Source organism: Leptonychotes weddellii, chromosome 14, assembly GCF_054177405.1.
Source record: "Leptonychotes weddellii isolate Sample4059 chromosome 14, ASM5417740v2, whole genome shotgun sequence".
Classification (NCBI taxonomy): Eukaryota; Metazoa; Chordata; class Mammalia; order Carnivora; family Phocidae; genus Leptonychotes; species Leptonychotes weddellii.
In genome coordinates this window covers 60,939,701-60,963,247 of record NC_138382.1, presented here as the reverse complement: position 1 = coordinate 60,963,247, position 23,547 = coordinate 60,939,701, and the positions used below count along the sequence as shown (strand labels likewise).

At 35.7% G+C, this 23,547-nt stretch overlaps 1 protein-coding gene across 1 annotated transcript in view; it reads left to right on the top strand.

Moving 5' to 3' along the window:
• SHOC1 (shortage in chiasmata 1) overlaps positions 1-23,547 on the top strand; it is an 80,862-nt gene that overhangs the window by 4,521 nt on the left and 52,794 nt on the right. The window contains exons 2-7 of the mRNA XM_081804084.1: positions 3,045-3,229; positions 11,327-11,489; positions 11,906-12,020; positions 13,427-13,577; positions 15,186-15,287; positions 16,578-16,686. Coding sequence (XP_081660210.1) covers positions 3,045-3,229; positions 11,327-11,489; positions 11,906-12,020; positions 13,427-13,577; positions 15,186-15,287; positions 16,578-16,686 — 825 coding nt within the window. The remainder of the gene's footprint in view (positions 1-3,044; positions 3,230-11,326; positions 11,490-11,905; positions 12,021-13,426; positions 13,578-15,185; positions 15,288-16,577; positions 16,687-23,547) is intronic.

Sequence of the window (23,547 nt, the reverse complement as noted above, 5' to 3'; positions counted from 1 at the left end):
TTAGCTAGTATGAGTAATGCTGCTATAAATATTTGTGGAAAAGTTTTTGTGCATACATATGATTTCATTTCTCTAGTAGTAGAATTACTAGATCATATGGTAACTCATTATTTACCTGTTTGAAGAATTGCCAAATTATCTTCCAAGCAGTTGTACCATCTTGCATTTCCACGAGCAGTGTATGAAGGTTACAATTTATTTACATCCTTGCCAACACTTGTTATTATCTGTCTTTTTGATTATAGCCATCCTAATGGTTAGCTTATTTTATGTCATAGTAGTTTTGATTTGCATTTCCCTCATGGCTAATGATGTTCAGCATCTTTTTGTGTAATTATTGGCCTTTAGTTTATCTTCTTCAAGAAAATGTTTATTTAAGTCCTTTGCCCATTTTCCAGTTGGTTTATGTGTCTTTTTATAATTGAATTTTAAGAGTTTGTTATATAGTCTAGATACAAGTCCCTTATCAGACACATGATTTGCGAATATTTTCTTCTGTGGATTATCTTTCCGCTTTCTTGATAGTATCCTTTGAAGCACAGTTTTTGAAAATTTTTGATGAAGTCCAATTTATCTATTTTTTTTCTTTAGTCACTTGGGCTTTTGGCATCATATCCAAGAAGGCTTTGCCTAATCCAAAGTCATGAGGATTTACTCCTCTATTTTCTTCTAAGAGTTTGCCTGGAATTTTTTTTTTTAAGACACAAATCAGATCATGAACTGTCTCTGTTATAACTTACTGACAGTATCCCATTGCACATAGAATAAAATCCAAAGTTCTTACCAGGTGTTATAATGCCCAACATGATCTGGTCCCTTCCTTCCTATCTAACCTTACTCTGTTCCAGTCACCCTGACCTTTCTGCTTTTCTTAGATTATGACAAACTTGTTACCCCACTTTAGGCCTTTGTATAGGTCACTCCCTACCATTATTCAGGTAGCTGTGGAATTATCAGCTCCTCACCTGGCCACTCTCTAAAACAGACCTCTTATCAACTCTCAGGCTGTTACTTGATGTCCTAATATTTTATTTTATTCAAAACAATTTTTTGCCACCTGACATTATGTTGTTTGTTTGTTTGTCTATCATCCCATTAATAGGTAAGCTTCACGAGGGTAAGAACTTTGTTTTGCTCTACCACTCCATTCTCAGTGCCTAAAATGGTGTTAGCACACTGTAGACACTCAATAAATATTTCTTTTAAGTTAAGGAATTAGTGAATTGGAGTGGACGAACTTACCCAGATAGAATGATATGGAAAGAAAGCAAACACCATGTAGATTGGAATCCTGGGAAATATCAGTACCACAGGTTAGGTGGAGGAGGAGACACCAGTGAACAAAGAAGAGATAATATTGGACACGGAGGTAGGAGGAGATCCAGGAAATACTTTTCTTCATAGAACATTTATATCTAGGGAAAGAGAATTGACTGATTTTTCTCAAAACTGTAGTACCAAGGATTATTACAAAGTGCTGACCCTATTAGTAACATTTAAAACAAAAGAGAGAATTGCAATATAAATGCTAAATTTAGAAGTCTGTAAAGATTCACATAGGAATCAATGGTCTTATGAGTAATATGGACCTGGGTAAGTTGAAATATTTTTTCTTGTGCCTTGTATTTTCTTAGTAAAGGAGAAACTTTAGAGATTTTTCTATGACTTGAAGATATGGCATATTCATTTTTCTCCAATTACATTAGGGGGTTATATTATTTTGGTTCTCAGTCTGTGTAGGGAATTATTGAGGCTAAAATATTTTAGGATATCAGGGGGGAAAAGGTATATTAGAATGTGTAGTTAAATTGCCAATAATATATTTATTTGTCAGAAAATTCATTAAAAAGATCTCTTAGAAATCCAAACTCTCCCAATGTTACAGACAGTGGCAGATTACCTGGATGAATCAGGCAACAGGCAAGGTATGCGCAAGGTCAAGGGAGCCCCCCAAGAAAAAAAAGGGCCCCAAAACAGCAGGAAGTTGTTAACGCTCTAAGCTTGTAGGAGCAAGGGGACTGAACAGTAATCAACCCAGTAAGAACTACGGCTAGCTGTAGGAGAGGGGCTGTCTGACAAGAGATGTAACTGTTGGTAGAAGAATGCAGCCACTTCCAAACTGTGGCCCAGGAGAGGGATTTGGGAACAATAATATCTCAACTTGTCTCTCTTCCCACCTTTGATCTGCCAATGCTTCCTATTGGCTAAACCCAACCAGAAACCAGAGAGCAAGGGAGCTTAGTTCAGTCATAGAGATGAGCCTCTCAGGTTGAAAAACAGAATATAAAAGGTTGGCTAATGATGTGGAAAAGCAAACATTGAATATCCAATACAACGGCAACTTGGCAATGCATGGAAAAGTGTAAAAATCTGTATACCTTTGGGCGCCTGGGTGGCTCAGTTGGTTAAGCGACTGCCTTCGGCTCAGGTCATGATCCCGGAGTCCCTGGATGAGTCCCGCATCGGGCTCCCTGCTCGGCAGGGAGTCTGCTTCTCCCTCTGACCCTCCCCCCTCTCATGTACTCGCTCTCTCTCATTCTCTCTCTCTCAAATAAATAAATAAAATCTTTAAAAAAAAAAATCTGTATACCTTTAACCTCATTGCTTCGGTTTTTAGGAAACCTATTTTAAGAAAACAGGCAAGTGCACAAAGATATTCCTTGCATTCTAATAGCAAAGGATTACAACAAATTTAAATTGCCAACAATAGGGAACTGTTTGAATATATTATGGCCTACCAATACAATGGGATCCTGTTCATCCAAAATGAAGTGAATGTACATTGACTGACGTATAATTGTACTCATGTTTTATTGTTTATCAGAAAAGGCAGGTTTCATAATACTATGTACATGAATCCACTTTTGTTAAAAAATGTCCAAAAGTAATTGAGAAAATATGTAATTTTTGAATTCATTTCTTGAGTGTTGGGATAACTTTGTATCTGTTGGAATTTTGTAATTTTTCTACAATGAACATTATTTGTTAATAAAGATGTTTTAAAATAGGACATACATAAAATCAGTAATTTTATAATGTCATAGAAAAACAATTACAGGAATGGTGACTCAGATTGACTGTGGGTTTGAGGAAGTTGTTCCAAGTTCAAACCCAAACTCCCAAACTGAAGTAGAAGAAGCCAGTTTATATACCCATAAGGACTACACTGAAGTCTTTACACTTGTCAGCGGTTTAGAAAAATGTCCAGCACTTCAAACACAGGACGAAGGTAAAACATTTATTGTTTCTATTATTATAAAACATTTCTTACTAACAAACAGATTGTCATTTTTGTGAGTGTTTTTCTGTTTTATTGGATTTTTAATTTTTCTATTTTATTAAAGGTATCCACCTGCAAAATTATAATTCTAAGCTTTGCCACATTAGGGAAATACTTTCTTTTTCATATTAATCCCCTTTTTGTGAATTTGGTTGTTTTTGGAGTTTGTGCGTGCTGGGCATCAAAAAAGCCTCAGGGATTTGATCATTGTCTGCTCACACCATATTACTGTAACCAGATCTGATGACATAGCAATCTCGTATAACATTAAAATAGTAGATCACTAAATAATGGCTGTATTTTATTTTCAAAATATGCTCAAGATTTTCAATCTCATCTTATTGATGTGAAACCATAATTCAAAGTAGAGATGGAATAGTTGCAGTATTAGATCAGGAAATTCACCTCATTTTTACAAATTTACCATAATTATTCCAATTTTAGTATATGTGCAGCCGAAGCGAGCACATAAATTTACCATAATTAATAATTAAAGTACATTTTGGAATATTATGCAGCCATCAAAAAATGAAATCTTGCCATTTGCAACAATGTGGATGGAACTAGAGGGTATTATGCTAAGCGAAATAAGTCAATCAGAGAAAGACAATTATCATATGATCTCACTGATATGAGGAATTTGAGAAACAAGACAGAGGATCATAGGGGAAGGGAGGGAAAAATGAAACAAGACTAAACTGGAGAGGGAGACAAACCATAAGAGATTCTTAATCTCAGGAAACAAACTGAGGGTTGCTGGAGTGGAGGGGGGTGGGTGGGATAGGGTGGCTGGGTGATGGACACTGGGGAGGGTATGTGCTATGGTGAGCGCTGTGAATTGTGTAAGACTGATGAATCACAGACCTGTACCCCTGAAACAAATAATACATTATATGTTTATAAAAAAAAAGTTTAAGATACGCTATAGCTTCAGCTATGATAATCTAATAGATATAGAATATATAATAATTTGGTTCTTTTACGGCTATTTTTATGTAAATACACAAATTGTGTATAAAATTTTTTGTGTTGGCATATAGGTGTGTGATGACATAGAGTTAAATCCCTCTTAGCTTGAGATGAAAGAGTGAGAGATTGCATTAAAGACTAAACTTCAGGGGCGCCTGGGTGGCTCAGTTGTTAAGCATCTGCCTTCGGCTTGGGTCACGATCACGGGGTCCGGGGATTGAGCCCCACATCGGGCACCCTGCTCAGCGGGAAGCCTGCTTCTCCCTCTCCCACTCCCCCTGCTTGTGTTCCCTCTCTCGCTGTGTCTCTCTCTGTCAAATAAATAAATAAAATCTTTAAAAGAAATAAAAATAAATTTAAAAAATAAATAAATAAAGGCTAAACTTGAAGGGCACCTGGAGAGCTCAGTTTGTTGAGTAGATCTGTCTCTTGATTTCGCCTCAGGTCATGATCTTGGGGTTGTGAGATGGAGCCCCAGGCCTGGCTCTGCGCTCAGCGAGGATTCGCTTCTCTCCCTCTTTCTCTCCCTCTGCCCCTACTCCCGCTTGCTCATGCACTCTCTCTCTAAAAATAAATAAATAAAATATTTAAGAAAGAATAAAGACTAAACTTGAGAACATGATATATTAGGAATAATCTGAATTTGATCATAGTCCAAATGAAAATTTGATCATAGTCCAAATCTACTCTGAAACAGTGGTGCAATTTGAGGACAGTTATTAAAAATTTTATGGTTTTCAATTTTCTTCTAGAATTTCTTTTAACTTCTAATTTCTTATAAAAATGTTTGTGGGGATCAACTAATATATTTGTACATGTAATGAGATAGTTTATAAAAAATAACAGATATCCAAATATAGCTATTATTATTAATGTGGAAAACCAGGAGCCGTTATTGGCAAACCTCATAATATCTATCATCAACCAGAGTCAGAAGCTTCCTTAACTACTATTCACTGAATATGCTTGAGTTTCCTAAATACATATAAATTGTCCGTATCCTGTATTGCCTTAGGGGTCATGTGTCATTAGACATCATTTTATACATTTAGATTTGCAATTTCATTTATTGTCTTTGCAGCTATATTGATTGCTGACAGATTTATAGATACTTTGGTCTCAGTGTCTATATCCAAAGGAATGCATTATGTTTTGAAATTCAATTGATACTATAAATTTTCTGTCTTAAATGTAGTTAATTACTAAATTATAAGTTAATTTCAAAACATATATTTCTTTAAGATATAAAAACAGTGGGTAATTTTCTTTTATTGTGGGGCATCTGGGTGGCTCAGTTGGTTGAGTGTCTGTCTTCAGCTCAGGTCATGATCCTGTAGTCCTGGGATCAAGCCCAGTGTCAGGCTCCCTGCTCAGCGGGGACTCTGCTTCTCCCTCTCCCTCTGCTCCTTCCCCAGTGCTCATGCTCTCTCTCTCTTTTGCTCACTCTCTCTCAAATAAATCAATCAAATCTGTAAAAATTTTTTTTCTTTTATTTATTGGTTTGTTGATATGTACTAATATTTCTACAACATTCACATATTTGTCAATAAATGTAATTATTTTATGAATATCCATTCAGATTCCAAGGAATATATAAGCAAATGCAAATGTAGCTTTATTTTTAATTTAACTTTTATTATTTTTTTTAAGATTTATTAATTTGTTTGAGAGAGAGAGGAGAGGGGCGGAGAGAGTCTTAAGCAGACTCCGAGTGAGCACAGAGCCCATCACAAGGCTCGATCCCACCACTCTGAGATGACCACCTGAGCCGAAATGAGTCAGATGTTTAACTGACTGTGTCACTCAGGCATCTCTTTATTTTTAATTAAAAGAAAATTGTAGGGGCGCCTGGGTGGCTCAGTTGGTTAAGCAACTGCCTTCGGCTCAGGTCATGATCCTGGAGTCCTAGGATCGAGTCCCACGTCGGGCTCCCTGCTCAGCGGGGGGTCTGCTTCTCCCTCTGACCCTCTTCCCTCCCGTGCTCTCTGTCTCTCATTCTCTCTCTCTCAAATAAATAAATAAAATCTTTTAAAAAAAAAAAATTGTACATGCAGTTTAGAGAATCAAATAGTTACTCAAAATTTATAATAAAAAGCAGCAGTCCTTTGACTTCAACCACCCACATGTTTTTTCCTTTTTTTAAATATATTTAAGGTGTACAATGTGGTGATTTAATATACATATTCGTCGTAAAAGATTCACATCATTGAATTAACACATCCATCACTTCACATATTTACCTTTTTTTTTTTTTGGTAAAAACACTTAAGTTCTATTTTCTTAGCAAATTTCAGTTATACACTGCAGTAGCATCAACTATAGTCACCATTTTATACATCAGAGCCTCACACCTTATTCATCTTATAACTGCAAGTTTGTACCGTTTTACCAACCTCTCCCTATTTCCCCACAGCCCAGCCCCAGTCCCTGGCAACCACCATTCTATTCTCTGTTTTCATGAGTTCCACTTTTTTCCCCCTTAGATTCCACATACAAGTGATACCATGCAATATTTGTTGTTCTCTGCCTGGTTTATTTCACTTAGCAAAATGTCCTCCATGTTCATCCATATTGCAAATGGCAGGATTTCCTTTTTTTAACATTGAACAATATTTTCTTGTGTCTGTGTGTATAACATATCTTTTCCTTACAACACGTTTTTTATCCATTTATCTGTGGACAGACACTTACATGGTTTCCACACCTTGGCTGTTGTGAATAATGCTGCAGTGGGAGTACAGATATCTCTTTAAGACTGATTTTGTTGGCCATCTGTTTCTTCCTTTACAACATTTATGTCTTTGTGTGTGTGTGTGTGCTGACTAGGACCTACAGTACATTGTTTAATAGAAGCAATTATGTTGCCATCCTCGTCTTGTTCTTGACAGTAAAGGAAATACTTTAACATTTCATTATTAAAAATGATGTAAATATCATTTCAATGGTGAATCATTTATAATGTTTACGTCAGTTTCAAGGGTTAAGTGTTGGAAGAATTTCCTTTATTGGGTTGAGGAAGCTCTTTCTGTTCTGAGTTTGCTAAGAGCTTTTGATCATGAATGAGAACTGAATTTTATTAATGTTTTCTACATCTATTAAGATATATACATCCTAAATATGTAGGATGTCCCTTTATTAAAAACTTCCAAAAACTTCCAAACCTATAATCTAAACATAAATCATTTTACTGTTGGGATCATATTGTGTCTGCATTATCTTATTTTTATTTTTATTTTTATTTTTTTTTAAAGATGTTATTTATTTATTTGACAGAGAGAGACACAGTGAGAGAGGGAATACAAGCAGGGGGAATGGGAGAGGGAGAAGCAGGCTTCCCGCGGAGCAGGGAGCCCGATGCGGGGCTCGATCCCAGGACCCTGGGATCATGACCTGAGCTGAAGGCAGACACTTAACGACTGAGCCACCCAGGTGCCCCTGCATTATCTTATTTTTAAATGTTAACATTATCTTGGGAACATCTCACCATATGCTTGTCTTCGAAAGCATGGCTTTTAATGACTGCAGTTTTAAATCTTATGTATGTATCATACATTTCCCAATTTGAGAACACTAATGTTTTTAATTGCAAATATGGACATAAATTTGTATGCTTCCATTTCCAGTTCTTTCCATAGACTAAATTCATGGAAATGGAATTATTTGATATTTCTTTTAACTATATATACGTCCACTAGCATGATATGAGAATATCCTGTTCACACCAGCCTTATCATCATTGGATATATTACTACTGCTATTGTGTTAATACATTTTGCCCAATATGATGGGCAAAAATTATGTTTTTACTTGGATTTTAAAAATTATTCATGTTTGGGGTGCCTGGGTGGCTCTTTGGTTGAACATCCAACTCTTGATTTTGGCTCGGGTCATGATCTCAGGGTTGTGGGACCAAGCCCTGAATGGGGCTCCACCCTGGGCAGGGAGTCTGCAAGAGCTTCTCTTACTCTCCCTCTCCCTCTGCCCTCCACGCCCCCTCGCACTGGTGTGTCCTCTCACACTCTCTCTGTCTCTCAATAAATAATAAATAAATGAAATCTTTTTAAAAATTATTCATGCTGGGCGCCTGGGTGGCTCAGATGGTTGAGCGTCTGCCTTCGGCTCAGGTCATGATCCCAGGGTCCTGGGATCGAGTCCCGCGTCGGGCTCTCTGCTCCTTGGGAGCCTGCTTCTCCCTCTGCCTCTCTCTCTCTCTCTCTGTCTCTCATGAATAAATAAATAAAATCTTTAAAAAAAAAAATTATTCACGCTTACTGGCCATTTGCATATTTTTATTTTGTGAAATGATTCTTTTATCTATTTTTCTATTCTTATATTTTATCTGTATATGTCAAAGATATATTTAATCTTTAATTTAAAACTAACCAGTCCCATCAATGTTTTCCTTTAAGGTTTCTTTCATTGCTTTTATACTTAGAAAATTCTTCTTTAAATTAGATAAATGTTTATTCACATTTTCTTTAAGTTTTTCCTTAAGACTTTGATATATGTTTAAAAGTAAGGATAAAAAATATTTTTCCAAATGTTTGGCAGTCATCTCAATATCATTTATGGAATAGTCTTTCCTTTCTCTACTGATTAGAAAAGCCACTTAGAAAATATGCTAAATCCTTACCCACGTTAGAGTGTTTCTGGAGTTTCTGTTTTGTTCTATTGATTTGTCTATTATTGTATCATACCTGTAATTATAACCTTTATAGATAGTCTCTTCTTTTTTGTTATTAAACTTTTTCCCCTAGTCTCACATTTTTATTCTTCTAGATTTACTTTCAGCAAATCAGTTTTTCAAGTTCCAAAACAGATCTCTTGAGAAATTGAAATGTCATTGTGTTTTTTTACTTTTTTTTTTTTTTTGCTATAGTCAGTCGTACTAGCCAGGATGGTTTATCTTGCCTTTTATTCAGCTTTTTTAAATGGTCCTCATTAAAGTTTTGTAGTTTCCTGCATATGCTATCTGTACGTTTTTGTTATGTTGATTCCTTGATGTTTGTATACTTGTTACCATTATGAATGAATTTTTCCATTAATTTTGGGGGTGTTTATGTATGTTTGAAAACCAGAGATTTTATAAATTTTTTATCAGACACCTAGTGAACTCCTTTATTTGTTTTCACTTAGTTACCTTGGGTTTTCTAGGTGGACATAGGAATCTTCTGCCAAGAATAAACTTGTCTTTCCTGTCAGTAGACCTCTATTTTCTGTTTCTCTTCATAGGTAAAATTTTGCTTCTTTGTAACAATTTAACACTTCTTTACAATAGAGAACAATCTCCTCATATCTGTGTTGGTAATAGAAGAGCTGTAATAAAGTAAGAACTCCAGGAAGTGTTGTATAACCTTAAGAATATAAGGAATTAGCACCCTTCATAAAACAACTTTTGTGTAGTTACAAAGAACATTGGTTGTGGTGTGATGCTGCCCTCAAGCGGCTTTATCAAAAATGGGTGGTTGGAAAACAAGTTCTCATAACTGATAGATGTTTGTTTCCTTGGACTTGCAGAAATACTAGGATGAGCCTGTAGGAAGGGAAGATGGCTAGAGGACCTGTGTTTGGAAGTGGAAGGTGGAAACAGGGATATAAATAAATGCTGTTTGGGTTTTTACTATTAATATGACTTCATTAATACTTTCAGAGTGGATGTACAAATGAACCATCTTTAATTGTCTCACATAAGCCCTGTATAGATATGGAATTGATTGGCTAGCTCTCTTTGGTATATAAAAGAACTATGCCAAATTTGTCATGGGAAGCTCTTGGCCACAAAATTATCAGGAACTTAGCAGGTTCAGATAAGTAATCTCTTAGGAGGCTAGCTTACGGAACAAGTTCTCTGTTGGCATTTCAAGGTAACACCAGGCAAAGGGGTGTTTCCTGGCTGCCTGCTTAACACCACATATTTATTAAACATATGCATACCAATGATGTAATTGGTCATGGGAGACATCACTCCATGCTATTCCTCTCTCATGCCATTCTAAATGTACTTAACTGAAAGGTTACTACCCAGAACAAGAAATTGTTGCACCCTCTTCAATGTAGCTTTTGCTTTGGGGAGTTTGGCTTTCTGAGGAGTTCCTCATCTGAACTTATATTTTCCTTTTCTTCTTTCCACTCAGGAGCTTATTGAAGAATGGGAGCAGGTTTTATGTTCTCTCCCTTGGCTCAGAAACTGTTAAAGCACTGACACAGTTGGCTAAGATTCTTTTTTTTTTTTTTTAAAGATTTTATTTATTTATTTGAGAGAGAGAATGAGATAGAGAGAGCATGAGAGTGGGGAGGGTCAGAGGGAGAAGCAGACTCCCTGCCGAGCAGGGAGCCCGATGCGGGACTCGATCCGGGGACTCCAGGATCATGACCTGAGCTGAAGGCAGTCGCTTAACCAACTGAGCCACCCAGGCGCCCGTTGGCTAAGATTCTAAAGTAACCTGAACATAGTAGGGTGGGGATAAACAGGAGAAATTTATTCCAGCAATTAACTCTTGGCAGTAGTGTTTCCTAATGTATAAGATGTATCACACTTCACAAGTAGATACTTTGCCATATAACTATTTTACAATAGAAACAATTTTTTTTTTTTGTCATTACAATGATAGAATCCCGATTGATCTCATTTGTAGGTTTTGTAGACCATCTCCTTTCCCTACATCTCAGAGTCTCTAGGGATGAATTAGAGACTTTAAGAGGTACAATGATGCAAAGAAAAGACTAGGTTCCATAAAAGTCAAATGCTTTTATTTCTTTACAACTTTGCTTAGGCTACCCCTGGTTGTTTTGAAGCATAAGGCTGCAAGATATTTTACTCCATTGATTAAACTAATCTTTGTTGAAAAGAAAATGAACCATTACAACTCTTTCAGGATATTTGGTTACTAGTGAGTGTACTAAGTAATACTAAAATTTATTGAGCTTTTATCTATATGCTAATCCTATGCTGCATGCTTTATATACACAATGAACTAAAGAATTTAAAGTGTGTCTGAATGGCTGACTGCAGTAACTATCAAGATCTCTTTGTGTAACTTTTAGATTTTTTTCTTATTCCTTTACATTTATTTTCAGATTTGTCTATTGATGAAGAAATAATTTTTTTAAATAACTTGATGGCCTATAAAAGTCAGCTACCAACTTTGCATACTTTGTTGAGTAGGCTAAAACTATTTTTGGTAAAGGATCCCATTTTAGATTTCAAAGGACAGATCTTCACAGAAGCTAATTTCTTCAGGTACTTAATTGTCTGATGTAAATTTTTTTTTAATATTTTATTTATTTATTTGACAGAGAGAGACAAAGTGGGAGAAGGAACACAAGCAGGGGCAGTGGGAGAGGGAGAAGCAGGCTTCCTGCTGAGCAGGGAGCCCGATGAGAGGCTCAAACCCAGGACCCTGGGATCATGACCTGAGCTGAAGGCATACGATTAACGACTGAGCCACCCAGGTGCCCCTGATGTAAATATTTTTAAAGAAGAAAATATTCTTTGTATGCTCAAAAGTCTAGATGTTATCAATAATAATATATTATCATTGCTTTACATCAATTCCAGTTTTAATCATTGTATTAAATTATTATTTAATTTGGCTACATTTAGTATGTACCTTGCTTTTAATAAACACTAATTTAATGTTTATTTTTTTTGTTAAGGGAATGTTTCTCTTTTCAAGAAGATTTGAAAGGTCTAGTGGAAGAAGATTTTTACATGGATAAAGAGAACTTTAGTCAGGAAAAGCTAGAAGATACAGTAGGTTTAAATCAAACTGTAATACTTGCTTTCAGTAATAGTTTTACAAAAGTTAGTAATTTATAATTTTAGTAATATGCATTGACCATCTACTAATGTCAAGTTAAAAAAGACTTGGTAATGAGTGGGTTGAATATATCAATAATGAAGTCAAATTTACCTTAAGATAGTGATTCTAAACCTTGGCTACACATTGGAATTACTTGGGGAGTTTTAATAAAATACTGAAGCCTGGGTCCTACTCAGATATATTCTGATTGAACTGGTCTGTTGTGCAGCCCAGGTATAGTGAATTTAAAAACGTCTCTTAATGATGTTAATAAATCTACCTGGTATAGGACATTAAGTGGTCATATTCTAGTTAAAAAATTGGAAATCAGAGCTAGAAATGTTTATTTTTATTTGTGAGTTATACACAAAACAGCACTTACATTATGTAAGAGAAGGGATCTCATTGAAGTAGTAAGAATAAAGATGGTCTGAGACTTCATTTTAGATGCTGCCAGTGGTTAATAAGGAAGATAGCATCTTTGCATATTAAAGATCAAATTCCTCAAAGGCAGCCCCTCTTTTTTAGCGTACAGTTCTAATAGCACACAAAATTGTTATTATGATATTAGTGTGTAAAGAATTTTAGCAGTTGAGAGTGCAAATAACTTTTTGCAGTTTAACAAACTTGAAAAACTAGGCCCACATAGATTAGATGCATTTACAAAGTTACTTTAAACATTTTTTTGAGACAACTGAAAATATTTCACATTTGGGGCTTTTCTTAAAACATTCAAAGGAGATAGATATAGTTGTAGATATAGATATAGATACAGACACAGATATAGATATCTTAAGGCATTTAAAGGGTTTCCTTACAAATAAAAATTTTAACACACATGGTAAAAAAAAAACAAAACAACACACACACATGGTGACAGTATTCACTTATTAGCCCCTTTTCTCTAGTCCCCCTCTCCCTCACCTATTAGCTCTGAGAATTATGCACGTAGAGTCTAGTTCTGTAGGAATGAAAGAGAAGCATATTTAATGGAGTGTAGTGAAGATCCATTCCATTTCATCTACCCTTTTTATTTCTCCCCATTAACCATCTTTTATCTACTGCAGTGATTATTTTTAATTCAGAAGTTTAAAAATTTGTTATTAGCCCAAAAGAAGATATTTTTGCATCTAGGATACTGTACATCACTAGTGTAATCAGTGGCCATAAAGGACATTACTCAGAACATTGCTTGTAATATATTTTTTTACTACTATACCTCTGTTTTTTTTTAAATGTTTTCATAACATTAAAAATTTTGAATGTTTAGTTTAAAATTTGATACACCAATTAAACAAATTATCTATGTTTATAAGTCTAGAAATATTTATCTGGAAAACTTCCCTAAAAGCTTCTTTTACTTATACTATTTCAGCCATCAATTTTGCCTGAGTGTGAATTCTTAATACCTACAAGCCTCAAACAAGAAGTTGATATTCCATCACTCTCCAAACTGAAGGAATCCTTAAACTTAATGCCAGAAATAATAAATTATACAGATGAAAGTGAAAAGCTTTTCAGAATAGGTGAGAATAAATTTAAAAATCTATTACTTATAAAAACTACTTAATAATGTTTGTTATAAAAATATGTTGATTAAACTGTTTTCTGAACCTCCAGTTTTTTAAGAAGTTAGGGGTGTGGGGATGGGTTAGCCCGGTGATGGGTATTAAGGAGGGCACATACTGCATGGAGCACTGGGTGTTATACGAAAACAATGAATTCATAGATCACTACATCAAAAACTAATGATGGGGCATCTGGGTGGCTCAGTTGGTTAAGCGACTGCCTTCAGCTCAGGTCATGATCCTGGAGTCCCGGGATCAAGTCCCACATCGGGCTCCCTGCTCAGCAGGGAGTCTGCTTCTCCCTCTGACCCTACCCCCCTCATGCTCTCTCCCTCTCATTCTCTCTCTCAAATAAATAAATAAAAATCTTTAAAAAAAAAAAAAAAACTAATGATGTATGGTGACTAACATAACATAATAAAATAAAATTAAATTTAAAAAAATTTTTTTAATTTAAAAAAAGAAGTGTTCTTCAGGTTACATGTTGAAATCTCAGAATTATTGTTGATGAGACTCTTTTCTCATTGTCTTTCTCTTTATAATTTAACATATATATGTATATATATATATATAAGTTATATAACTACAAACTTAAAACGTCTCTAAAATTAACCATTTCAAGATAATTATACAAATAAACTAAATCACCTATGACTACTAATTTTTTAAAGTTGTTTTCTTATAAACAATGACAAAGCACTAACAACTTCTATGCTGACTTTAGTTAGATATGGAGAAGCTCAGAGTGAGGTTATGATTCATGGAATCAGATGACTGGGAGAATCATAACCTAAAATGTAGAAGCTTTTATCCCAGTTAGACTTAGTAAATATTGTTGAATTCTTTCTAATGACAATTGAAGCCCAAATATTTATCCTTTTATAAATTCTAATTGAAATCATCAAAGATATATATTAGGGAGGAGTGAAGGGAGATTTATGATATCCATTGAGAAGAGGGATGCTTGCCATTACTAGACCACAAACCTGAAGGAATTCTTATAGACAAGACTAAATCAAGTGAATTACTGATTAGCCTACAAGTCAAAGCAAGGGAATGAAAAGTCAGCCTGAGTAAGTTGATCAAATTCATACCAGAACTTATAAATATAGCAGAGCTTAAAACTGCAGGGTTACCCATTGGCTTATTAGCAGGACACAGAGCCATGAATGCTAATATAAAGGGCACGTGACTTTACTGAAGGACTGTGGTGGTACACTCTCAGCCTTCAGTTCACTCTGATGGTATACTAAATAAAACAGTCATTGCCACAGAGGAACGGACAACATTACAAAAAAACTGATACAGTAGTACTTATGCTGATAGTAGACTTTCTTTTTTTTTTTTTTTTAAAGATTTTATTAATTTATTTGAGAGAGCGAATGAGAGACAGAGAGCATGAGAGGGAGGAGGGTCAGAGGGAGAAGCAGACTCCCTGCCGAGCAGGGAGCCCGATGTGGGACTTGATCCCGGGACTCCAGGATCATGACCTGAGCCAAAGGCAGTCACTTAACCAACTGAGCCACCCAGGCGCCCGATAGTAGACTTTCTTACTTTTCTTTTCAGATCTTACTACCAAGCATGGAATTGACATTGAGGATATAAAATGCAGCTTCACAGAGATTTTGGCCATTCAAAGCTATTGTGAACCAGAGTACAGTGAACCAGGTAGAAATTTTGGATAAATCATTGAGTTTATCAGTGGTTACCCATATCTGATGTAAAAGTACAATACATTCACATGGAAGGTCTACTATGAGACAGTTTTCATGTTTAAAATTTGATTATTGCAATCCAGGTTGTCATTTTTTTCTCATATCTGTCCATTTACATTTGTTACTATTAGTAACTCATTATCCTTCTAGCATCAAAACTGAATAATATACAGAGAGTTACAAAGATTGAGGAAAAGGAATGGAGGAAATAGCATTAATATTAAAATCAGAAATCATAATATTATAGTTCAGTAAATAAAATTTTATATTTTATCTCAGTATTAGTAATCTTGCTGACCCTTGTTACACTTTTGTAAATTTAACTTTTTAATCACCCAAAGCAATCCTATCATTACTGTTACTGTTATTATCATACCAGATTTGGACTCTGAATCATCTTTTGTTCCACTGTAATGCCAAGTTGTGTTGCTTCTTAACTATGTTGATGATACTATTATTTAGTTACATGTATTTTATTTATTTGTTTATTTATTTATTTATTTTAGTGGTGGTAGGGGGAGGTAGACAGAGGGAGAGGGAGAGAGAGAATCTTAAACAGGCTCCAACGCCCAGTGTGGAGCCTAATCTCACAACCCTGAGATCATGACCTGAGCCAAAATCAAGAGTCGGACGCTTAACTGACTGAGCCAACCAGGTGCTCCTTTAGTTACATTTATAATCGAATCACATTTATCATCTATTTGGAAGTTTATTGCTTTATTTATGAAAGTGATAGAAACACTACTTATGAATAAATTAGTTTCAGTTTCTCAAGCCCACTCTATAAATATGTAACTCTGTGCTGGGCCACCCAGACTTACTAAGATGAAGAATTAGTCTCCATTAATACTATTTACTTAACATCACCAATATTTAGTATGAAGATAAAAATAGTACTGTCTCCTAAGTACTGACAACATAAGTTGTCAGAATTGAAAGCATTATTTCACATAAAACTCTTAGAATTTATATCATACAGTAAACAATAAAGTTTAGTTGTCAATGTATTTTTTAAAAATCACCACTATCACTGTTGAGATAGCATGTGACATATGTGTAATTCCTTAGATGGAAATTTAAAACTGTTATTTTGTATTTCAAGTAACTGAAATGTCTTTTTATTGAAAATCTTTGTTGTAGCAGAATTATCAACATCATAGTTGCTTACAAAAAGTTCTAAACTATACTTAATTTTATTCAATGTTTATGTAATTAATTATTTTTTAAACTTTTTGTATTCTAGTAGAGTTAGAAATGCCATTAACTCATCTACATCTAACAAACCAACATTCTTCCATGACTTCATTATGTACAGGACTTCAGACATTTCCATTTTCTCCTATTTGTAAAATGTAAGTAAAGATTATAGATAGAACTCAAATTGCAATTCAGAATTACTAGTCCTTAATTAAATCCCTCCATATAAAGGCAATTTACAAGATACCTCTGTGAAAAAAAATGTAAGAGAGGACAATGTCTATAGTAAGCAAATAGAATATATGAATATATATGTACATACTTTAAAAAAATTTTTAATACTATTTTTTAAATTTAAATTCAATTAATTAACATATAGCATATTATTAGTTTCAGAGGTAGAGGTCAGTGATTCATCAGTCTTATATAATACACAGTGCTCATTACATCATGTACCCTCCTTAATGTTCAGCACCCAGCCACCCCAACCCCTTTTCCCCTTCCCTTCCAGCAACCCTCAGTTTGTTTCTTATGGTTTGTCTCCCTCTCTGATTTCATCTTGTTCTATTTTTCCCTCCCTTTCCCCATGCTCCTCTGTTTTGTTTCTTAAATTCCACATAGGAGTAAAATCATATGAGAATTGTCTTTCTCTGATTGACTTATTTCGCTTAGCATAATGCCCTCTAGTTCCATCCATCTCATTGCAAATGATAAGATTTCATTTTTTTGATGGCCAAGTAGTATTCCATTGTATATATATACCACATCTTCTTTATCCATTTATCTGTCAATGGACATCTGGGCTCTTTCCATAGTTTGGCTATTGTGGACATTGCTGCTATAAACATTGGGGTGCAGGTCCCCCTTTGGATCACTACATTTGTATCTTTGGGGTAAATACCCAGTAGTGCAATTGCTGGGTCATAGTGTAGCTCTATTTTCAACTTTTTTTTTAAAATCTTTTTTTTTTTTTTAAGATTTTATTTATTTGCGAGAGAGAGAATGAGAGACAGAGAGCATGAGAGGGAGGAGGGTCAGAGGGAGAAGCAGACTCCCTGCTGAGCAGGGAGCCTGACGTGGGACTCGATCCCGGGACTCCGGGATCATGACCCGAGCCGAAGGCAGTCGCTTAACCAACTGAGCCACCCAGGCGCCCCTATTTTCAACTTTTTGAGGAACCTCTATACTGTTTTCCAGAGTGACTGCACCAGCTTGCATTCACCAACAGTGTGAGAGGGTTCCACTTTCTCTGCATCCCTGCCAACATCTGTCGTAATTAATTTTAGCCATTCTAACCAGTGTAAGGTGGTATCTCATTGTGGTTTTGATTTGTATTTCCCTGATGCTGAGTGATGTTGAACATTTTTTTCATGTGTCTATTGGCCATTTGTACATCCTTGTTTTTATATTTATGGAATATCTTTAGAAAGACACACAAGAATCAGGTAGCTTTGGTTGTGTCTGGAAGGGAACTGGGACCTGGCAATATGGGAGCTAGTAAGTGATAGAGCCAGTTCTTTTATAGTTTTAGTATTTTGAATGTGAACATGTTACCATTAAAAATAAACAACTTGAAAAATTGTGAAGATTCTGGCACTACAACTATTTGCTTAGGATCTTGCCATTGGATACCTGCCAAGGGTACTGCCTCAATTGGCACTCACTGCTAGGAAAGACAGTGTAGTGGTATATTCGTTTGCTCAGGCTGCCTTAACAAATACCATAGACTGAATGGCTTAAACACCCAGTCTATGGTAAATAAATTTAAATTTATTTATTCACAGTCTGGAGGCTAGAAGTCTTAAGATTAAGATATTAGCAGGGTTGGATTCATTATGAAATGTCTTTTTTTGGCTTCATCTTAGGTAACTATCTTCTACCTTTCTCTTCCTTTTTTGTTCTTTAAAGATTTTATTTATTTATTTGAGCTTTATTTTTTTTTCTTTTTTTAATTTTTAAATTTTAATTCAGTTAGTTAACATACAATGTATTGTTAGTTTCAGAGGTAGAGGTCAGTGATTCATCAGTCTTACACACTACACAATGCTCATTATATCACATGCCCTCCTTAATGTCCATCACCCAGTTACCCCATTCCCTTACCCCCTCCCCTCCAGCAACCCTGTTTGTTTCCTGTGATTAAGAGTTTCTTATGGTTTGTCTCCCTCTCTGATTTCATCTTGTTCTATTTTTCCCTCCCTTCCCCCATGCTCCTCTGTTTTGTTTCTTAAATTCCACATAGGAGTGAGATCATATGATATTTGTCTTTTTCTGATTGACTTATTTCACTTAGCATAATGCCCTCTAGTTCCATCCATGTGTTGCAAATGGCAAGATTTCATTTTTTTGATGGCTTAGTAGTATTCCATTGTATATATATATACCATATCTTCTTTTTTTTCCAGTTGTCTCAGATGTCATAGTTTATTTTATTTATTTTTCTTTTTTTTACTTTCATTTCTTTTTTTTATTATGTTCAGTTAGCCAACATATAGTACATCATTAGTTTTTGATATAGTGCTCAATGATTCATTGCCTAATTTGTTGGCATATAGTTGTTCATAATATGTTCTTATAATTGTATTTCTTTGGTGTTGGTTGTGATCTCTCCTCTTTCATTCATGATTTTATTTATTTGGGTCCTTTCTCTTTTCTTTCCATAAGTCTGGCCAAGGGTTTATTAATCTTACTAATTCTTTCAAAGAACCAGCTCCTAGTTTCATTGATCTGTTCTACTGTTCTTTTGGTTTCTATTTCATTGATTTCTGCTTTAATCTTTATTGATTCTCTTCTCCTGCTGGGTTTAGGCTTTATTTGCTGTTCTTTCTCCAGCTCCTTTAGGGTGTAAGGTTAGGTTGTATATTTGAGACCTTTCTTGTTTCTTGAGAGTCTTTTATTGCTACATACTTCCCTCTTAGGACTGCCTTTGCTGCATCCTAAAGGTTTTGAACAGTTGTGTTTTCATTTTCATGTTCCCATGAATTTTTTAAATTCTTCTTTAATTTCCTAGTTGACCTGTTCCTTCTTTAGTAGGATGCTCTTTGGCTTCCATGTATTTGAGTTCTTTCCAAATTTCTTCTTGTAAGTGAGTTCAAGTTTCAAAGCATTGTGGTCTGAAAATATGCAGGGAATGATCCCAGTCTTTTGGTACCAGTTGAGACTTGATTTGTGACCCAGGATGTGATCTGTTCTGGAGAGTGTTTCATGTGCACTTGAGAAGAATGTGTATTCTGTTGCTTTAAGATGGAATGCTCTGAATGTATCTGTGAAGCCCATCTGGTCCAATGTGTCATTCAAAGCCCTTGTTTCCCTGTTGATCTTCTGATTAGATGATTGTCCATTGCAGTGAGAGGGGTGTTAAAGTCCCCTACGATTATTGTATTATTATCAATGTGTTTCTTTAATTTTGTTATTAGTTGGTTTATGTAATTAGCTGCTCCCATGTTAGGAGCATAAATATTTACAATTGTTAGATCTTCTTGTTGGATAGACCCTTTAATTATGATATAGTGTCCTTCTCCCTCTCATTACAGTCTTTGGTTTAAAATCTAATTTGTCTGATAAAAGGATTGCCACCCCAGCTTTCTTTTGATGTCCATTAACATGATAAATGGTTTTCCACCCCCTCACTTTCAATCTGGCGGTATCTTTGGGTCTAAAATGGGTCTCTTGCAGACAGCATATCGATGGGTCTTGCTTTTTTTATCCAATCTGATACCCTGTGTCTTTTGATTGAGGCATTTAGCTCATTTACATTCAGAGTAACTATTGAAAGATGTGAATTTAGTGCCATTGTATTACCTGTAAAGTCACTGTTTCTGTTTATTGTCTTTGTTCCTTTCTGGTCTATGTTACTTTTGGGCTCTCTCTTCACTTAAAAGATCACTTTTAATATTTCTTGCAGGGCTGGTTTAGTGATCACAAATTCTTTATAGTTTCTGTTTGTCCTGGAAGCTCTTTATCTCTCCTTCTATTTTGAATGACAGCCTAGCTGGATAAAGTATTCTTGGCTGCATATTTTTCTCATTTAGCACCCTGAATATATCATGCCAGGCCTTTCTGGCCTGCCAGGTCTCTGTGGCTAGGTCTGCTGCCAGTCTAATGTTTGTACTCTTGTAGGTTACAGACCTCTTGTCCCGAGCTGCTTTCAGGATTTTCTCTTTGTGAGATTTGCGAGTTTCACTATTATATGTCGGGGTGTTGACTTATTTTTATTGATTTTGAGGGGGGTTCTCCTGCCTCTTCGACTTGAATGCCTATTTCCTTCCCCAGATTAGGGAAGTTCTCTGCTATAATTTGCTCCAATATACCTTCCCCCCTTCTCTCTTTCCTCTTCTTCTGGGATCCCAATTATTCTAATATTGTTTTGCTTTATGGTATCACTTATCTCTCAGATTCTCCACTTGTGATCTAGTAGTTATCTCTCTTTTTCTCTGCTTCTTTATTCTCCATCATGTTGTCTTCTATATCACTAATTCTCTCTTTTGCCTCATTTATCCTAGCAGTTAGAGCCTCCATTTTTGGTTGCATTCATTAATAGCCTTTTGATTTCAACTTGATTAGATTTTAGTTCTTTTATTTCTCCAGAAAGGGATTCCCTACTGTCTTCTATGCTTTTTTCAAGCCAGCTAGTATCATTATTCTGAACTCTAGTTCCAACATCTCACTTGTGTCCATAGTGATTAGGTCCCTGGCAGTCAGTACTCTCTTGTTCTCTTTTTTGAGGTGAGTTTTTCCATCTTGTCATTCTGTCCAGAGAAGAATAAATGAACGAGAGAACAAAATACTAAAATGGCAACAATGACCCCAGACAAATATACACTAAGCAAATCAACTGAAACCAAGAAAAAAATTAAAATTTTTTTCTCTAATTCTCTAATTTCTCTAATTCAGAAGAGACCTGAAACCAAGAAAAAAATTAAAAAAAGAGAGAGAGACTATAATCAGACAGGTGAACAGAACAGAGCAATACACTGGATCCTGTGTTTGTTTTGGTCTGTTTGTCAGAAAATTAGATCCCAAAATTGTAAAGAAAGAAAAACTTATATATATGTACAAAAATAAAATCAAATACATTGAAAGGATAGAATATAACTGTAAAGATGAAAATTTAAAAAGACTTTAACAAAAAAAAAGAAGAAGAAAAAAGAGAGAATATGATCAGACAGGTGAAGAGAACAGAGCCATACACTAGATTCTGGGTGTATTTTGGTCTGTTTGTTAGAAGAAACTCCATCCCAAAACTGTAAAGAAAGAAAAACTTATATATGTACAAAAATAAAATTAAATACAATGAAAGGATAGAATTTAACTGTAAAAATGAAAATTAAAAGATAAAAGAAAAGAAAAAAAAAGGAATATGAACAGGTGAACAGAACAGAGCAATACACTATATCCTGAGTGTATTTTGATCAGTTTGTTAAAAGAAACTACATCCCAAAATTGTAAAGAAAGAAAAACTTATATATATACAAAAATAAAATCAAATACATTGAGAGGATAGAATATAACTGTAAAGATGAAAATTTAAAAAGACTTCAACAAAAAAAAGAAGAAGAAAAAAGAGAGAATATGATCAGACAGGTGAAAAGAACAGAGCCATACACTAGATTCTGGGTGTATTATGGTCTATTTGTTAGAAGAAACTGCATCCCAAAATTGTAAAGAAAGAATAACTTATACAAAAATAAAATTAAATCCAATGAAAGTATAGAATGTAACTGTAAAAATGAAAATTAAAAAATATTTTTAAAAGAGTTGATAAAATAAAAAATTGGTTGAAAAAAGAAAGAGAAAAAAATTAACATTGAAAGACTAAAGAATCATGGGGAAAAAAACCATGAATTCTATATACTATTATCCCTTAGTGCTGGAGTTTTGCAGTTCTGTATGATTGGTAAACTTAGTCTTAGCCAGATGTTCTTGCTGATCTTCTGGGGGAGGGTCCTGTTGCACTGATTCTCAGGTGTCTTTGCCCTGGGTGGAATTGCACTGGGGGCCAGGCTAAGCAAGCTGCTCCAGATTACTCTATGTGGCTTTTGTTCCCTGAAGGTTTTCTGTGCCACTTTAGAGGATGAGAATGAAAATGGCGGCCTCCCAGTCTCCAGCCCCAGAGCCAAAACCCCCTCAGAGTGCCCTCAGAGAAAAGCAGTCAATCACTCCTGTCTCCCTGGTCTCCATCCACACGTAGTGCTCACCCAGCCTGTGACCAAGCATTTCTATCTGAGGCATGCAACCCCATTTCGAGTCTCTAAGCCAGGAGAGAAAGAAGGGGTCTCACTATGGTTCCGCTGCTTGCTGAGCCCAACCGGGTGGTGGTTCATGGTATATGGCAACCCTGAGCTGAGAGCCCACTTCTGGGCTCGCTGATTGCATCCGGCTTTCCTGCTCTGATGCCTGGGAGCTCTTCTGCACTCAGGCACCTCCAGTCTTCCTGTGACCCCAGGGATCCTGAGACCACACTGTCCCACCTAGGATTCCACCCCCACTTCACCACCTGAGCACCTTTCAGGCAGGGATGTCCCTCACCAGAGCAGACATCTAAAAGTGCTGATTTTGCACTCCACTGCTATATCACTTTCCAGTGCCGGCTTATGGAGGCTTCCTCCCCTTGCAGTTTATCTTCCCCATATATCACCTCGGATTCACTTCTCTGCACCTCCTACCTTGCAGAAAGTGGTCACTTTTCTATTTGTAGATTTGCAGCTTTTCTTTTCTTAGCTCTCTGCTTGAGTTTGCAGGTGTTCAGGATGATTTGATAGCTATCTAGCTGAATTCCTGGGACCAGATGAAACTAAGGTCTCCTACTCCTTCGCCATCTTGGACTATCTCTGATTTTATTTATTTATTTGAGAGAGAGAAAGAGAGCATGAGCAGGGGGAGGGGCAGAGGGAGAGAGAGAAACAGACTCCCTGCTAAGCGTGGAGCCCAACATGGGGACTGAAGCAGGGCCCCATCCCAGGATCCCAAGATCATGACCTGAGCTAGAGTCAGCCTCTTTTTTTTTTTTTTTTTTA